Source organism: Peromyscus leucopus, chromosome 9 (assembly GCF_004664715.2).
Source record: "Peromyscus leucopus breed LL Stock chromosome 9, UCI_PerLeu_2.1, whole genome shotgun sequence".
Taxonomy (NCBI): domain Eukaryota; kingdom Metazoa; phylum Chordata; class Mammalia; order Rodentia; family Cricetidae; genus Peromyscus; species Peromyscus leucopus.
This window is the reverse complement of record NC_051070.1, coordinates 4,051,214-4,066,550: the sequence shown is the minus strand read 5'-3', so window position 1 is coordinate 4,066,550 and position 15,337 is coordinate 4,051,214. Positions and strand designations below refer to the sequence as shown.

Here is a 15,337-nt window from a genome sequence, read left to right as displayed (position 1 = left end):
TGTCATAACCTTTGTTTTCTAGAAATGTGAATTGTTGAAATTCAGCATTTTTGCTTGTTTGGTTTTTGTGGGTTTGCTTGTTTGTTGTTTGTTTTTGTTTTGTTTTGAGGCAAGAACTCACTGTAGCCCAACCTGACCTTGAACTCATGGAGGGCCTTCTACCTTGGCCTCTCCAGTGTGAAGATTATAGGCATGAGCTGCCACATCCTATGGCTCTTGGCTTTAAATTTTTCTTGGGGTTGGGGGCTCTTCTGCTTAGTGGTTTGGAGGAAAGAAAGAACTATGTTTAAGTCTTTTTATGATAATAAGTGGTCTCCCGGATAAACACTCCTCTGTCCACAGTTCTGAAAGCCTTAGCTCATCACAGTTTTCAAGCATCCTTAAGTGTGCCTTGTTGGGGGTAGCTTTAACAAAATGAGTTGTAACTGAGTAGTAGGATTTCTGAACTGGGGGTTGCTGACAAGGTCTGCACTCCAGTGTAGTGGAGACACAGCTCCCATTCTAGCAGTTGACTCAAATCTTGTCCAGTCCAATAGTCAGCCTGTTTTTAACCATAGAGTTCAGCATTTTCAACTAAAGAGGAAATACATGTTTTGTGTTTGAATACCTTCCCCCTTTTGATAAAGCTGTGTGTTCAGAAGTCTGACTTTCGACTTCTTTTTCAATGGTTCAGTTTAGTTTGGAGCCCAAAGGCACCTACAGACTAGAGTGAAAAGAGGCTACCCATGAGTCTGCCCACAGCTGCTCCTTCTCCCTCATCGTGAGCATGTATGTGGTGCTTTTAGCAGAATCAACTGGTTCGATTATGTTTTCCCACTCAGTTTCTTTTTGTTTTTTTTTTTTTTTTGTTTTTTTTTTTTGTTTTTCGAGACAGGGTTTCTCTGTGTAGCTTTGCGCCTTTTCCTGGAACTCACTTGGTAGCCCAGGCTGGCCTCGAACCCACAGAGATCCGCCTGGCTCTGCCTCCCGAGTGCTGGGATTAAAGGCGTGCGCCACCACCGCCCGGCTCCCACTCAGTTTCTAAATGACAAGGCTTCAGGCTTGGACTTGCAAACATCTCCTCATAGATACATGTTTCTGGCATGAATAATCTCCATTTCTAATGACAAAAGGCCAGACTGAATGTAATGTAATCATAGTTACATTTCCCTTTTTTAAAAATTAAATGTATTCATTTATTTCACATCCCGATTGCAGTTTTCCCTCCCTCCTCTCCTCCCATGTTAATGTGGGTTTTGAACATCTTGACACTCTTGGAAAGATCTGAGGGTGTAGTTTGTAGATCGGATAGTGAAGAAAGCCTTCAGAACTATTGTCAGTTTTATTTCCAGTAACACACTGTTCTTTATGTTAGCATACTCAATGCCTTCTTTCTTTCTTTTTTTTAATTTAATATTTTTATTTTATAATTAACTTAATTTCACATATCAGCCATGGATTCCCCCATCCTCCCTCCTCCCACCCCCAGCCTCCCCCCCACCATCCACCCCCCACTCCCACCTCCTCCAAGGCAAGGTCTCCCCTGGGGAGTCAGCCCAGCCTGGTAGACTCAGCCAAGGCAGGTCCAGTCTCCTCCTCCCTACACCAAGGCTGAGCAAAGTGTCCCAGCATACGCCCCAGGCTCCAAAAAGTCAGCCCATGCACCAAGGACAGGTCCCAGCTCCACTGCCTGGGGGCCTCCCAAACAGTTCAAGCTAATCAACTGTTCCATTTATCCAGAGGGCCTGGCCCAGTTCCATGGGGGCTCCTCCGCCATTGGTTCACAGTTCATGCATTTCCACTAGTTTGGCCATTTGTCCCTGTGCCTTTTCCAATCATGGTCTCAATATCTCTCACTCATACAATCCCTCCTCTCTCTTGCCAGTTGGACTCCCGGAGCTCCGCTCAGCTGTGGATCTCTGCATCTGCTTCCATCAGACACTGGATGTTCTATCATGTTCTATCATGACAGCCAGGGTGTTCTCACAATTCCAGGGAGGCTGCCTAGTAAAGAGGACCCTAAGAAAAACACAGGGATCACCCAATGACAGAAAAATGGATGAGATCTACATAAGCAAACTGGGGGGTGGGGGTGGGGTAATGGAGGGCAAGGGTTGGGGAGAAAGAGAGCTTAGGGGAGTGGGAGGTCCCAGCTGGATCAGGAGCAGAGTGGGAGAACAGAGAGGGAGATACCATGATGAATAGATCCCAGGGGAATAGGAAGAAGCAGAGTGCTAGAGACATCCCCAGAAATCCACAAAGACACCTCCACTGTAGACTACTGGCAGTGGTCGAAAGAGGGCCTGAGCTGACCTGCTCTGGTGGTTGGATGGCCGAACACCCTGGCCTTCTTTCAATCTTTAGCCAGCTTAAGGATAGAAATTCAGCAACATAAAAGCTGAATTTAAAATTGATTGGCAGGATTCAGCCAAGTAATAAATGCACTAGCCACCCTAACTGCATTCTATGTTGAAGCACCATTCCCACATGCATATATCCTCAGTATGTCTTGAGGTTATCCTGCTGTCCTGTTCAGATGAAGACTTTGTTTTGTTTTCTTGCCTATTTTCTTGTTTCAGTTCATTTTTTTTTTATTGAGGTACAACTTTCATACAGTAGAGTCCGCATACCTTAAGATGCATGGCTGGATGCACATGCTGAAGGAATCCCGCCATGCAGCCCTGCAGCACTGCAGGCCCCTCTCCTGTGCCTGCCAAGCTCCCTGCTTTCTGCTGCCTGGTCCTAGTCTGTGGTCCTGTCACGATCATCTTGGGGCTCCTGTTAACTTAGCCTGGGTAACACAGCTTCCTACCACACCCTGCAGACCACAGAACCCGCTCTCCCGGCCAGAGTAGGTCGTTTCTCTCACAGTTTTAGTTCTTTGCCCTCCATAGAGTTCTCACAACTGGGTTCTTCTTCCAAGCATAGTGAGTAGATGAGAGGAGAGGAATTGGGAACTTCTCTCTTTGGCCTCCTTCCTGGTTCTTTAGTTAGAAGAATAGAGCTGAGGATTTGCTTACTGTATCTTGCTGCACTGTTTGTGGGCTTTTGTTACCTTGCCCTTGTATGTAGTCCCGGTGTGGTTTTTGAATGTGTTTAAAATGCCTGAGTTCCATCCGATCATCACTTGGGCCATCCTAACTAAACTGTGGGGTACCATGTCGACTCTTATAGTTTCTGTGAATGAAGTTGACTTTTACTTATGGACATGGAGTCCCTGACAAAAGTTTCTCAGTGTTTAAGTTTAGTGTTTTTAAAACACCAAGAGAAAGTCAAAGCAAAGGAAGCCCTGTTGAAATGAACAAAATGAGATATTTAGTCAGCTGAGTAGAGATCAGTTTAGAGGAAGCGGGCAGCCTCACTTATTCCATGCCCCTCACACCAGCTACTGACCTGCCTGAGAGCAGCCCCAGACCACCGTGCCGGATGCAGAGAGTCAGTCCTGAGGTGGGAGGTGTCCTCAACACTCAAGAGCAGATCTCCAGCCGTCCAGTGAAGCTATGTTTGCAGCCACAGCAGCTTGATGAACTGTCTAGAAACGAGACTTTTCTAGTTCAAAGGCCTAAAAAAAACAAACATACTAGTTTTTTTTAATACACATTTTATATATCTTTTGGTACAGAAATCACACTTCTTAGTACATCCATTAGATTGCTGGTTATGTTTGCCAAAAAAAAAAAAAAATGGCACTAATGGGGTAAGAATAGATTATGGTAGTTTTAGGAGATACATATATCATATATATATATATATATGGGGTAAGAGTAGATTATGGTAGTTTTAGGAGATACATATATATATATATATGTATTATATACATATGCATGGTTCTATAAAATGGAATACTGCTTGGCCATTATGAAAATATACCATTTATTGAAATAGATAACTCCATAATACTTAGCAAAAGTGAGACTACTAAGTGATATGATCTCTTTGTATGAAAAATGTATGCTTATGTTAATATATATGAAGAGGAAAGTCTGGAAGTTTATACACCACAATAGTTAAAGTGCTCATTCTCACAGGTGAGATTAAGAATACCCCCACACACATTTAAGTATTGCTGGGACGTTGCTTTTCTTGTTTGTTTAATATTTGAAACATTGTTTGGTTTGAGCAAAGAAGCCTGAGGAAGAAAACCTGTGTCCATTTTGTAAAAAGGAAGATTCCTTCCCTGCGGGCACAGGTTAGCCTGGGAAGGGGACCAGGTCAGACATCACAGCTCTGAACACAGCAAACGTTTAAACTCCGAGTTCTTATCACTAATATGTACCGACCTGACAGGAGGGCGAAGCAAGCTTGCCTAGTGCGAGTTCTGTGTCGCTCAAGGTGTTCTGACACACTGCAGAGACATCTGGTGAGGTTGGCCCCACGGTGATGGAGGCACCAAGTGTTGGCCATTTTGCCCCAGGACTCTTAGTAGAGGAGATTTTTTTCACTGGGCAGAAAGTTGAACAAGGGGACTAAGAAAAGCCTTTCTGATTCTCTTCTCAACTCAAAGAGAATTTTATTTCAACCAGCTTATGGCCAAGAACATCATAACAAAATCCCAGTGAGACATGCCCTTCTTTTAATGTGCTACACAGTACAGTACCCGCAAAAGAAACTGCCATAGATCTCACTACAGTTTATCTTGATGGGTGCAAGAAGAGGAGAGGGTGTTGATTTTAGACTTGCTGCATTTGAAGCCATCGAAGGTAAGTATATGACGCTGCTTGGGATCAGCATCAGAGATGAGCCTGGAGCTTCCTGACACCCTCTTGAAGCTCAGTCAATCTTCAGAGCTTATGGATGTATAGATACACGTTTCAGGAGCTCTGGAACAGCGCCCAGAAGTCAGTACTCAGATTCTCAAGTTGTTTTAATGACCAGCATGCTTAGACAGTCCCAGAATAAAGTGTACATAAACACACGTATTAGGACAGTTATAAAGCACAAACAGCTGATTGATGAGCACACTCCAGTGCTTCTGAACCATTGGTATTTACAGAGCTGCCTCATTGAGGAGCCCACCAGTGTTCTACAGTGAAGCAATGCTTTGTAGAATCCATTAAGCACAGCTGCTTAAGAGCTAGTTTATTTATTCATACATTATATAATCACACTCATGAATATAACAAACAGCATGTAAATTCATGTTAATAAATAGTAAGACAAATGTTTTCCACAGTCTACAGACAAAAGTAATTTGAGCCATATCAGCTACCTTCTGACCCTGACTGGTGTCCCACCTATGATCAGGTTAAGAGTGATTCATAAATAGAGCAATTTTGGAATTTTGCATTTTCAACTTCTTCCCAAATGGTATGCTTTGGAAAGGGGAGAGATGAGGAAAACCCACAGGACTGTGATGAAAATCAAACATGAAAGTAACTGCTGTCACTGCTGACAAAGTGTCTAGCTCTCCTAAATAATAAAGCTGACCCTGCTGTAAATGCTGTCTATCTTATGAGGTCACTTCTGCACCCCAGCCCCCCAGTTCTGTTTCTCAGATGAAGTGTGTGACCTGTATTGCAGGACTGAGTAGGGATGGAAGGGATCCCACAAGCCACTTGCTATTCATTGAACCAACAGACTCTGAACATCTAGTCCATGTCGCACTTGGGAGTTTTCCCTGATACTTAAGTGACAGATTCCTTACCCCTTCACTTGATATTACATGCCACCTTCCTAGTGAGGTGTGCACTATCTTTCTTAGGATGGTGCCTGTGCCCCAGCATGCTCTCTGGTCTGGCTCTTCTGTCTCTAACTAATCTGAACGTACTATCTTTTTTGTTAGTACCTGTTTCCTCTGCTAGGCTATAATCAGCATGAGGGTGGATGTCTTTGTCTCTTGTGCATCATAAGTGGGCACAGTAGTATCTAGGATGTAATAGGCTCTTAGCAAATAAATAGGTTGAGTGGACGTCAAAGTGTATGACCCAAAGTACTACTGATTATACACCACTACTCTTCTGCACTGCACAATAGAATTCCTCAGGGCAGCCCTAGGTATCGCAGAGTTAAAGCATCCCATGCACTGTGTGTAGACAGTATTGCTGTATGGCTCCTGGATGCATCCTTCCTCCCGATAGAGTCAGGGTGCACTAACAGTAGCTGCTCAGTACTCTGGTCCCACAAGATCTCCTAAGACTTTCTCATCCTTCTTGACTCCGCCCTTCAAGTGCACTTGAATATCTCTTCTAAAGATCAGCCTGCCGGTGTTCACAGAACAGTGCCAAACATTCAGCCATTAACCTGGTAATGTGTAGGTGTTGATTGTGGGTTGGTCTACCATGTGTGATGTGATTTTTAACTTTCAGGTTTAAGAACGCTTTAGACCTAGTCCAGCACACAGGGACTTCAGAGACTGTATTATATTGATCTAAGTCATGTAATTAGCTAGAGTTGCTTCTGAGGCTAAAGTCTTGGTCTGGTTTGGGAGTTGTGTTATTTTTTCTTAAACACACCATATTGCCAGAGCAGTAGACAGACCAGTTTGCTGTGGTCTGTCAGCACAAGGCTTTGCCTCTTTCCCGGGTCTTTTCATCTGTGTCCCAAGGAGACCCAGCTCTTCCAGGTCTTACCTTTCCACAGAGGACCCTCCCTGTCGTCCCAACCCTTTCCCACTACTGTTAGTGTCTTCTCTAAGGCCCTGTGTTTTGAGATTTCATTTCTGCTTGCCTTGCTTCTTGTTCTGACCCTTAGCAAGAGACAGAGAAGGATCAGGCAGTGTCTGGTTGCTTCATGGTATTGCTTTTGCTCTCTCTCTCTTGTCTGTATCTACCTCACAGCCCTAATCCCTTGGCACAGGTTGGTTTTCCTCAGCAGATCTCTCCATCTCTTGATTTCTGAACTCAACACTGTCTTCTGCCAAGCTTGGTCTAACATAAGTGGGGACAGCAGGATGAGGGGGTGGGCACTGCAGGATGAGGGGGTGGGCACTGCAGGATGAGGGGGTGGGCACTGCAGGATGAGGGGGTGGCCCTTCCTGTCTAATCTGGATCCCTGAACTGGCTCATCTGGCCTGCTCGGCAGCTCTGTTGCACTAAGGGGGAGCAGACACTTGAACTCCATTTTACCAACAAAGAGATGAGACTCAGATATCAGGAAATGCTGTGCTCGGCTCTGCAGCCTTTCATGGACAGGAGTGAAAGCTCCATCCAAACCGTAGTTTATAGTTTTTTCCACTGTCCCAAATGTTAGTGTTAACAGAGAGATAAAATCCATTACCATCTGGTACTTGGAAATACACATTTTTTGGTTTTGTTTTGTGTGTCAGGTTTCTTGTTCAGGTTATTATCTGCATTTCTCTAGCATCTTTAACACCTGGTGGCTGGAAAGACTATTGGCAGTTCAGTTAGCAGAGGTACAAGGTTCTCTGACACTGCCTGGATTCTCACCCTCACTACTACCTGGACTAGTAGCCGTTGGATCCCACTGCATGAGGCCCTGTGTCCGCCGGCCCATCTGAGAATCAGCTGTAGAACATGCCAGGCCCTCGGCTGTCGGCCTGGTCAAGGAGAGGAGAGGAGAGGCGAGGCGATGTGGCGTTTGTAGGCTGGCCCACCCTGACTGTTGTAACTTTGAACCTCCAGACTGAAAGGCACATGGATCAGCCTGCTGCTGATATCTTGATATGTTTGCAAGTTTTGAAAAATCCACATATTCTATTAGATCTTTTCAACTAAAAGTATGTCTCTCTTCAGTATAAAATAGGATATAGCATTGTATTTAAGCTTTAAAATCTTCCTTAAGATGTTTTCTCTAATAAAACAGAAACTGTTTGTTTGCAGTCTACCTCAGGCTGGCCACCACTTCACTGTGTGACTGAAGGTGACCTTGGAGTCCTGACCTTCCTGCTGTGTGTGCTTTCCCCAGCCCAGCGTCAGGGAAAACTGCTTTAGCGCTTGCCTGGTTAGGTGTTAACTCCAGCTCAGTAAGCTTTCCTTGGTACCTTTCCTAAGTTGCTCCATTAACAAGCCAGGAGAGGAGAGTGCAGAGGCATCCTCGTGGATAGAACAGATTAGGAACTGACGTCTGATACAGTCAGCACTGTCAGCTCACAGTCAGGCTGCTCAGTCCCCAGGTAAAGCTGACGTGGACCGTGGCTGGTAAATTGGTAAATGGGTCTTTGTACTGCGGCTTCCTTGTCATCTGTGCCCCCAGAGGCCAGTATGTGTGTGCAAGAGTCCTGAGCTAGAAGGTGTTAGTCCCTGTGTCACGTGCAGAGGCCACGGGGACAGTGTGCCAGAGTTCATCCAGGCCACTTGGATGCAGATCCGAGCTGCCCTTCTGTTCCCAGAAGAGACACCTTGATGTCGTCCCACTCTTTTGGCCTTACTTCTTTATACATGCGTGTGTGTGTTTGCATGTTCTTGTATGTATGGAGACCAGAGGACAACCTCGCACATCATCCATCTTTAAAACAGTCTCTCATTGTCCTGTAGTTAAGCTAGACCGGCTGGCCATGGAGCCCCAGGAATGCTCCCTTCACTGGCTCCCCAGAGCTGAGATTAGAAGCATGTGCAGCTGTGCCTGGCTCTTTACGTGGGTTCTAGGGATTCAATTTGGGTTCTCACTGCTTGCAAGCAAGCACCTTGCTGACTGCACGGTCTCCCCAGCCCTCTTATTTTATGAGACAGGGTCTAGCTGTGTAGCCTGTGCTAGCCTCACACCAAATAGTCCAGCAGCCTGTCTCCTTAGTGCGGGGGCTGCTGGCTGAGCACCACACCGGGTGCTCCCACTTACTTTCCCATTGCTCTTGTGTGTTGCTGCCTGGAATAGACCTCACTTAGGCCATTGACCTGCTCTCTTGCCAAAGGAAACATGGGTGTCCTTTGGGGAGATACTTGACAGAACAGTGAAATTGTATAGATATTATGTGGGGGAACCTACCCATAATTCCATTTCCAAATATGCTGTGGGAGTTGTGCCTCAATGGGGTCTTGCCTGCTTCTCTCTTTGGAAGGTTAGCTATCTTTAGTCAGATTGTGTAAGACCTCCATACAGTATTGCCAAACATATACATGCACTAATTTATACTAAAATCACAGAAACAAAACAACAAAAAAGCTTTCAAGTAACTTTTAAGATGAAAGGCTGGGAGTGGTGGTATATTGTAGCAGGAATCTTTAAAAGTTGTTATTAAAGCCGGGCGTTGGTGGCGCACGCCTTTAATCCCAGCACTCGGGAGGCAGAGCCAGGCGGATCTCTGTGAGTTCGAGGCCAGCCTGGGTTACCAAGTGAGCTCCAGGAAAGGCGCAAAGCTACACAGAGAAACCCTGTCTCGAAAAACCAAAAAAAAAAAAAAAAAAAAAAAAAAGTTGTTATTAATAAAATCAAACCTGGAGCCAGTTATTGGGGTGAACACTGGAAGATCAGAGAGCCAGAACAAGCCACAGCTACCTCACCTGGCCAACTTCTCAGCTGATCCTGTTTCCTCAGACTGGAAGCTTCTGTGTCCTCATCCCAATGGCTCTCAGCTGAACTGCTGCTCGAAAGCCTGAAGCTTAACCAGCTAAAAGCTTAACCAGCCAAATGCTTCTAGTTTCTGGTCCTCACACCTTATATATCTTTCTGCTTTCTACCACCATTCCCTGGGATTAAAGGCTCGCTTTCTGGGATTAAAGGCGTGAGTCACCATGCTTGGCTGTATCCTTGAACAGATGGATTTCTGCCTCTGGAATGCTAGGATTAAAGGTGTGTGCTACCACTGCCTATCCTAAGTATCTAGTGGCTTTTCTGTTCTCTAACCCCAGATAAGTTTATTAGGGTACACAATATCTTGGGGAACACAATACCACCACAGTATATGCCTTTAATCTCAATATTTGGGAGGCAGTGGCAAGCAGATTGCTTATGAGTTCAAAGCCAGCCTGGTCTATATAGAGTTCCAGGCCAGCCAGGGCTACACAGCGAGGGCCTGTCTCAAAACACAGCACGAGAACTCAGAACTAGCCTGGTACATAAACACTGAGCAGCGCTGGGTGTTTCTGTCTTCTGGCAGCTTTCGTGTCCTGCTCTTCATGTAGCACCCGCTGAAAGAATTATTATTGGGTGCCAGTGTGACTTGGGACCTCTGTTTCTCTATTCTTTTTTTTTTTTTTTAATCATTTGTTGGTTTCAAAGTTCTAGGTCAGAAGAAAGAGAGGCAACATCTCATAAGGCTAATGACTAAAATTTTTAATCCTTAACTGTAAAAAACTTTCACTTTTTCTTTCTGCTGGCTGAGGAAGTAGGGTGTGCTTCTATTTGATGCTTCCCATCTTGATGAACTCTATTACAGTCTTGGTTTTCATTTTCTTTGTTGTGTTCAGGAGCTGTTTAGAACATGATTTGTTTTGTGTTCTTATAGAATAGAGTAAAATACTAACAATTATGTTAGCAGTAAAGCCATGATTGCATGACTGGCTGAAGTTCTGAGCAAGTATCTCATGAAACAGATAGCATTTAAATTAAGAGAGGTCCATCCAGGATGCTGAGAATGATTCCCCAAGTGTATCTGGAAAGGATACATAATTGATTAATTGAAAACATCATTTGAAAAGCCCGTTTCTGATCCCCTCTGAGAACAGAATGCCCTAGGCGGACGCCAGGCCAACTGGTGCAGGTCATTTTTCATGGGGCTGAAGAGACCGTTTATACTGCACTGTGAAAACAGAAAGAAAGTCTTTTCCCCCGCCTGCTAACTGCTGCACTATGTGTGTTCTTTCAGGTATGAGAAGGTGCCAGTCATCCTGGTGGGGAACAAGGTGGACCTGGAGAGTGAGAGAGAAGTGTCCTCCAATGAAGGCCGCGCCTTGGCCGAAGAGTGGGGCTGCCCCTTTATGGAGACTTCTGCTAAGAGTAAAACCATGGTGGACGAACTCTTTGCAGAAATTGTGAGGCAGATGAACTATGCCGCCCAGCCTGACAAGGACGACCCGTGCTGTTCTGCCTGTAACATACAATAGCACCGACATGGCTGCCCCGGACAGGACGCGTCCAGACTCGTAGGTCCCAGTAACCTGTCTACTCCGTCGCAGATTGTAGGATGGGTGGTGTGAGTCCACAGTGCACCGCAGCCCTCGGGCTGGATGGTCAGGTGACGCCTCTGAGTCCCTGTGGTCCACTGTGGGTCCAGTGACTGCAGTCTCCCCCACTGTCCTCAGTCTTCTGTGCATCTGCAACCTGAAGGCACACCATTGAGCTACAGGGTGATCTCACTTGAAGTGATGATGGTATTGCCACTGAGTTAGCAGAGGCCGCTGTTGTGTTAATTAAAAATAATCAGGAGAGAAAAACCAGATGAATTCCTATAACCACTAACAATTAAAATATTTTGTTGTCTTTAAAAAAAAAAAAGTAAAGGAGAAATATTTTCCTACAAGAGTGCTGAAGTCATGAGTTGATGGACCTTCCAGCCGGTGTATCCCACCAGGTGAACAGCTGGCCTGCCCACAGCCCTGCAGGGAGAGTCTGCTCAGCCGACACACTGCTGTTGTTCAAATTGATGCTTAATTGTAGGTGTTTTTCTAATTTGTGACATGAAATCCACTCACCTCTCAATCCTCAGTAGAGTAAAAGTCAGAACAAGGTTGAATGAAATCCAATCTGGCTTTAGAATTTGTTGACTCACCTGCTTTACCACAGGAAATAGGCTCTCATGAGGGCTCGTGAGAGTTGAAAGTGCACACCCACCCTCTCTTAACGGAGCAGGCATGGTCTATTTACTGAGCAAAAAGGAAGCAACTGAGATGGAGAGGTTGCCTAGCCTTACTAACGAGTCGATTAACCAGTACCATCGGGGAAGGAAAATGAAGCCATGTTACATCCACACGTTCCCGTTTGCAGACCCTCACAGGACAGGACAGATATTTGACATTGTGTGTGTGTGTGTTCATGAAAGCAGCCTTTAAGGGCTGTGGTTGCAATGTGACCCTTGGCTCACCTGCTTTGGAAATCCAATTTGCTGTAACAGAGCTTTATTGTAGGCATAAAACAAAACAAAAACAGATTGAATAATCTGTGAAGTAATTTGGGCTTAAAAGTAGAATATAAATTACTATAGAGTGGAATGGAAGGGGACGAAACCTTTTGATCACCCTTCCCTGGAGGATCATGGAAGGGTTTCTTGTAGCTGTTCTGCCCTGATTACTGAAGTGGCACATACGTCTAGACTGAAGCTTTTGTTCTAAAAGGGTGCTGAAGCTCAGCATGTTTGGTTTCCATAGCCGTGGAGCGTTTATCATTTGCATGAGTAATGGCACAGGAAAACCCTATCCAGGAGTTTCATGGTCGGTGTAGAAGAGGTAAGTGCTGGGGAACGCCGGAGCCCGCCTGAGACCAGTTAGGCCTTCCGGATCAGTGCCCCTGAGCCCGGACACACTTGGCACCCACACTTTCCTGGTTCCACAGTCTTGTGCAAGTAACCGCTTAGTCTTATGTGTGTAACTGAGAGAAGAGTGTGTGTTTGTGTGTGCATGTGTGTTTATTCCTAAGAATTTGGCACAATTCAGAGATCATTGCCTCTACTGAGAATCTATACTACAGAACATAATGTATAAGGAAACGTTTTTAAATTATTAGTCTCTTATAAGCCATTAACTCCCTCCCCAGCCCCCCCCCCCCCCCCCGCAAGTGTTTTAGTAACTGGCTTTAAGCTTAGAAGATAGAGGGGAAAAAAAGGTCAATGGTGTTTGTCATATGTGAGAAAAACAAATAAATAAACAAATAACGTGGGTGAAGCCAGGCCATGGTGTTAGGGAGTCATATGTGAGAAAAACAAATAAATAAACAAGTTATGTGGGTGAAACCAGGTCGTGGTGTTAGGGAGTCTGAATGTTTTTATTTTCACTGTCATTTTCTCCAGTTAGGAGGCACTGCATTCATAGGGCAAAAAGTTCTAACCAGTTTTCTTGGAACAAAGTTCATTATATGAAAGCTGATTTGACTCAGATATATCGAGAAATCAGATTCAAGGAGTATGTTTTATCTACTGAAATAGAAATGGTAGTGCATTGGCCTGAGGCCTCTAACTTGTGAGACTAATTCTGATTGTTAAACTCCCCTAAGGAATAGCAGGTTGTGAATTGCATATTCGAAGCAGCTGTCCCGGTTCACGGTTCACATCATGGATGGCCATGCAGACAGGAAAAGGGTCACGTGTGAGAAGCCTGGCAGGGGGTGAGGTGGAAGTGTCTGCCGTACATTCAGGCGGCTTTCCTGGGAGGCTAAGGTTCCTAACTCGGTGTTTGCGCTGGTCCTTCATAGTGCCCAGGCATCACTTCCCCACCACAGACTCTGCCATGCCCTCCTCTGTTCCTCTGGTGTGAATCTGACTGCTGTGCATGATGTTTTCCAAGATGGGAATCACAGCCCAGGGACAGGAACACGACGCTTGTTGGCACATGGGATGGCAGGCCGCAGAGGAGAGCCAGTGGCTCCGCCTGCCATTTCTTTAAAGCCCCATCCAACTAGTAACTAGATAAATGAAAGTCTGTTCTAACATGCCTTAAGAATATTATGGTTTGACCCAAAGACCCACTTTTTCTTTAGCTATTACCAAGTTTGCTTTGCTTTGTTTTGTTTTTTTTTTTAAACATTTATCAAAAGGCAGGTTTTTTTAGATTTATTTCTTTTAAAGTGTAACTTGTGGGTTCTTTTACGCTGTGGTAGTGATGGTAGCTGATGCCTTTCCACCGTGAGCTTCCGTGAGACAAGCCAGCATGTGCTGAGGAGCCTCCGGGGTCTTCCTCCACCACTGAAAGGTGCTCTGATGCTCCCACCCTTTGCTTTGTAGAGTTGGGGTCTGACCCGGCCACTGCAGCTGCCGTCACTCTCTGTGCTGAAACTACTGATGCTTGCGTCCCGTGTCGCCCAAGGGCGCCTGCTCTGTGCTTTCCAGTGTGAGTGTTGCTGGTGAATGTGAAGCTGCTTTGTCTGCTGCTCGTGGGTTTGTTTGGTTCCCCAGTCCTCCATCAGTAGCCCCCTGTTAGCACTGGTTAAGCTTTAATTGTCTCCTCAGCCAATCAGATGTTAGACTGTGGGGTCCTTCTGTTTAACTTGTCCTTGTGCATCCGTTAATCCTCCATCAGGGGTTCTAGAATGGCTGCAGGAGATTTTGAAAACAGACTTACCATTATTGATTTGGGGGTTCCCAGAGATACAGTTCACAGTTAATTGTTGAACTCTAATACAACTGACCATTTAAAATTGAACAACAGTTTATTGTTTTGTAACAATGTCGAGTAAGCCCCGACATTTCAATTGAAACATGAATTGTAGTTATAACTCAATGCAAATTCAACAGTTGTATTTGGAGTTAAATTATTTTAACAAATAAATTTATTTAATGAAACTTTGGCTTGTTGGTTGCTTCCACTTGGGATATGTATTTGTTATATACAAAAGCAGAACATAACAAGACACATAACAAGACCAAATACTCTTCATCCAGAACCCTTTGAACCAAACTAATCAAGGGTTCATTCCATAAGAAGGAAGGCTGATTGATCGTTTTCATGGCCTTTAAAATAACACAAGAAGCTTTGGAATCAGCATAAATACATTCTAAGTATTTTCTTTATCTTAATGATAGCTGGTCAACTTGAAACCTGGCAGAATTCTCGGTAATTCAGATTAACTGGCAGCTGTCTTATGGGCCTGCCAGCACCATTGGAGGTCTTCGGTGTCCACCCACGACGCCAGGAGGCTGTCTTTGTTGTCAGATCATGTGGTCTGAAGGTGCCAGAAGCTGGAGGTTGCTGTCCTGTGGGGCTGGGGGGCAGCTTGTATGTGAGGCCCTGTGAGCTGACCGTGGCTGTTGATTGTCTACAGCCTCAGCTGTGCTGATAAGGCAGCCATTCATTCCCCTGCCAATTTAAAGGCTGCCTTTGGTTATGTGCTCTTCAAACTCCCTGGCAGCATTCCACCAGTTGAGAAGCTTCATTGTTTCAGAGTATAAGAACGATTTGAATGAACATAACAGAGGCACTGTAGGCAGAATGTCAATATTTCAAGGAAAATGCCTATATTTTCGTACTCAGTATCTGTGGACTGGCTTTATAGTCTCATTTGAACTGTTTAGAAGGTATACTTTCATCAGATTCTTCCTTTAGGTGAGAGAATATCTGAGGCCAAAAAGGAGTGCCCTGATACTCTGTCAGGTTTGCACGTACTGTTTCTTAGAGGTGCATGAACGAAAAGATACCTGGCAGGAGGAATCAGGAATCACCCAGTATCAAGCCCTGATGACCTCTAGGACCTACAAGGCCAAAGATGTTGGTTGTCACAGAGTCCCAGGAGAAGCCATGGACCCCCTTACTTCTTATAGTAACTCTGTGATTGTATAAATACTAATAAAGCATGTGACAAATGAAAAATTTGTCACACA

The 15,337-nt window shown here is 44.9% G+C and overlaps 1 protein-coding gene across 1 annotated transcript in view; it reads left to right on the top strand.

The window, feature by feature from the left end:
• Positions 1–14,302, top strand: part of Rap2a (RAP2A, member of RAS oncogene family) — a 28,285-nt gene extending 13,983 nt beyond the window's left edge. Inside the window, exon 2 of the mRNA XM_028868227.2 lies at positions 10,679–14,302. Within this exon, the coding sequence (XP_028724060.1) occupies positions 10,679–10,916 (238 nt within the window). The 3' untranslated portion in view covers positions 10,917–14,302. The remainder of the gene's footprint in view (positions 1–10,678) is intronic.
• Positions 14,303–15,337: the final 1,035 nt, after the last annotated feature.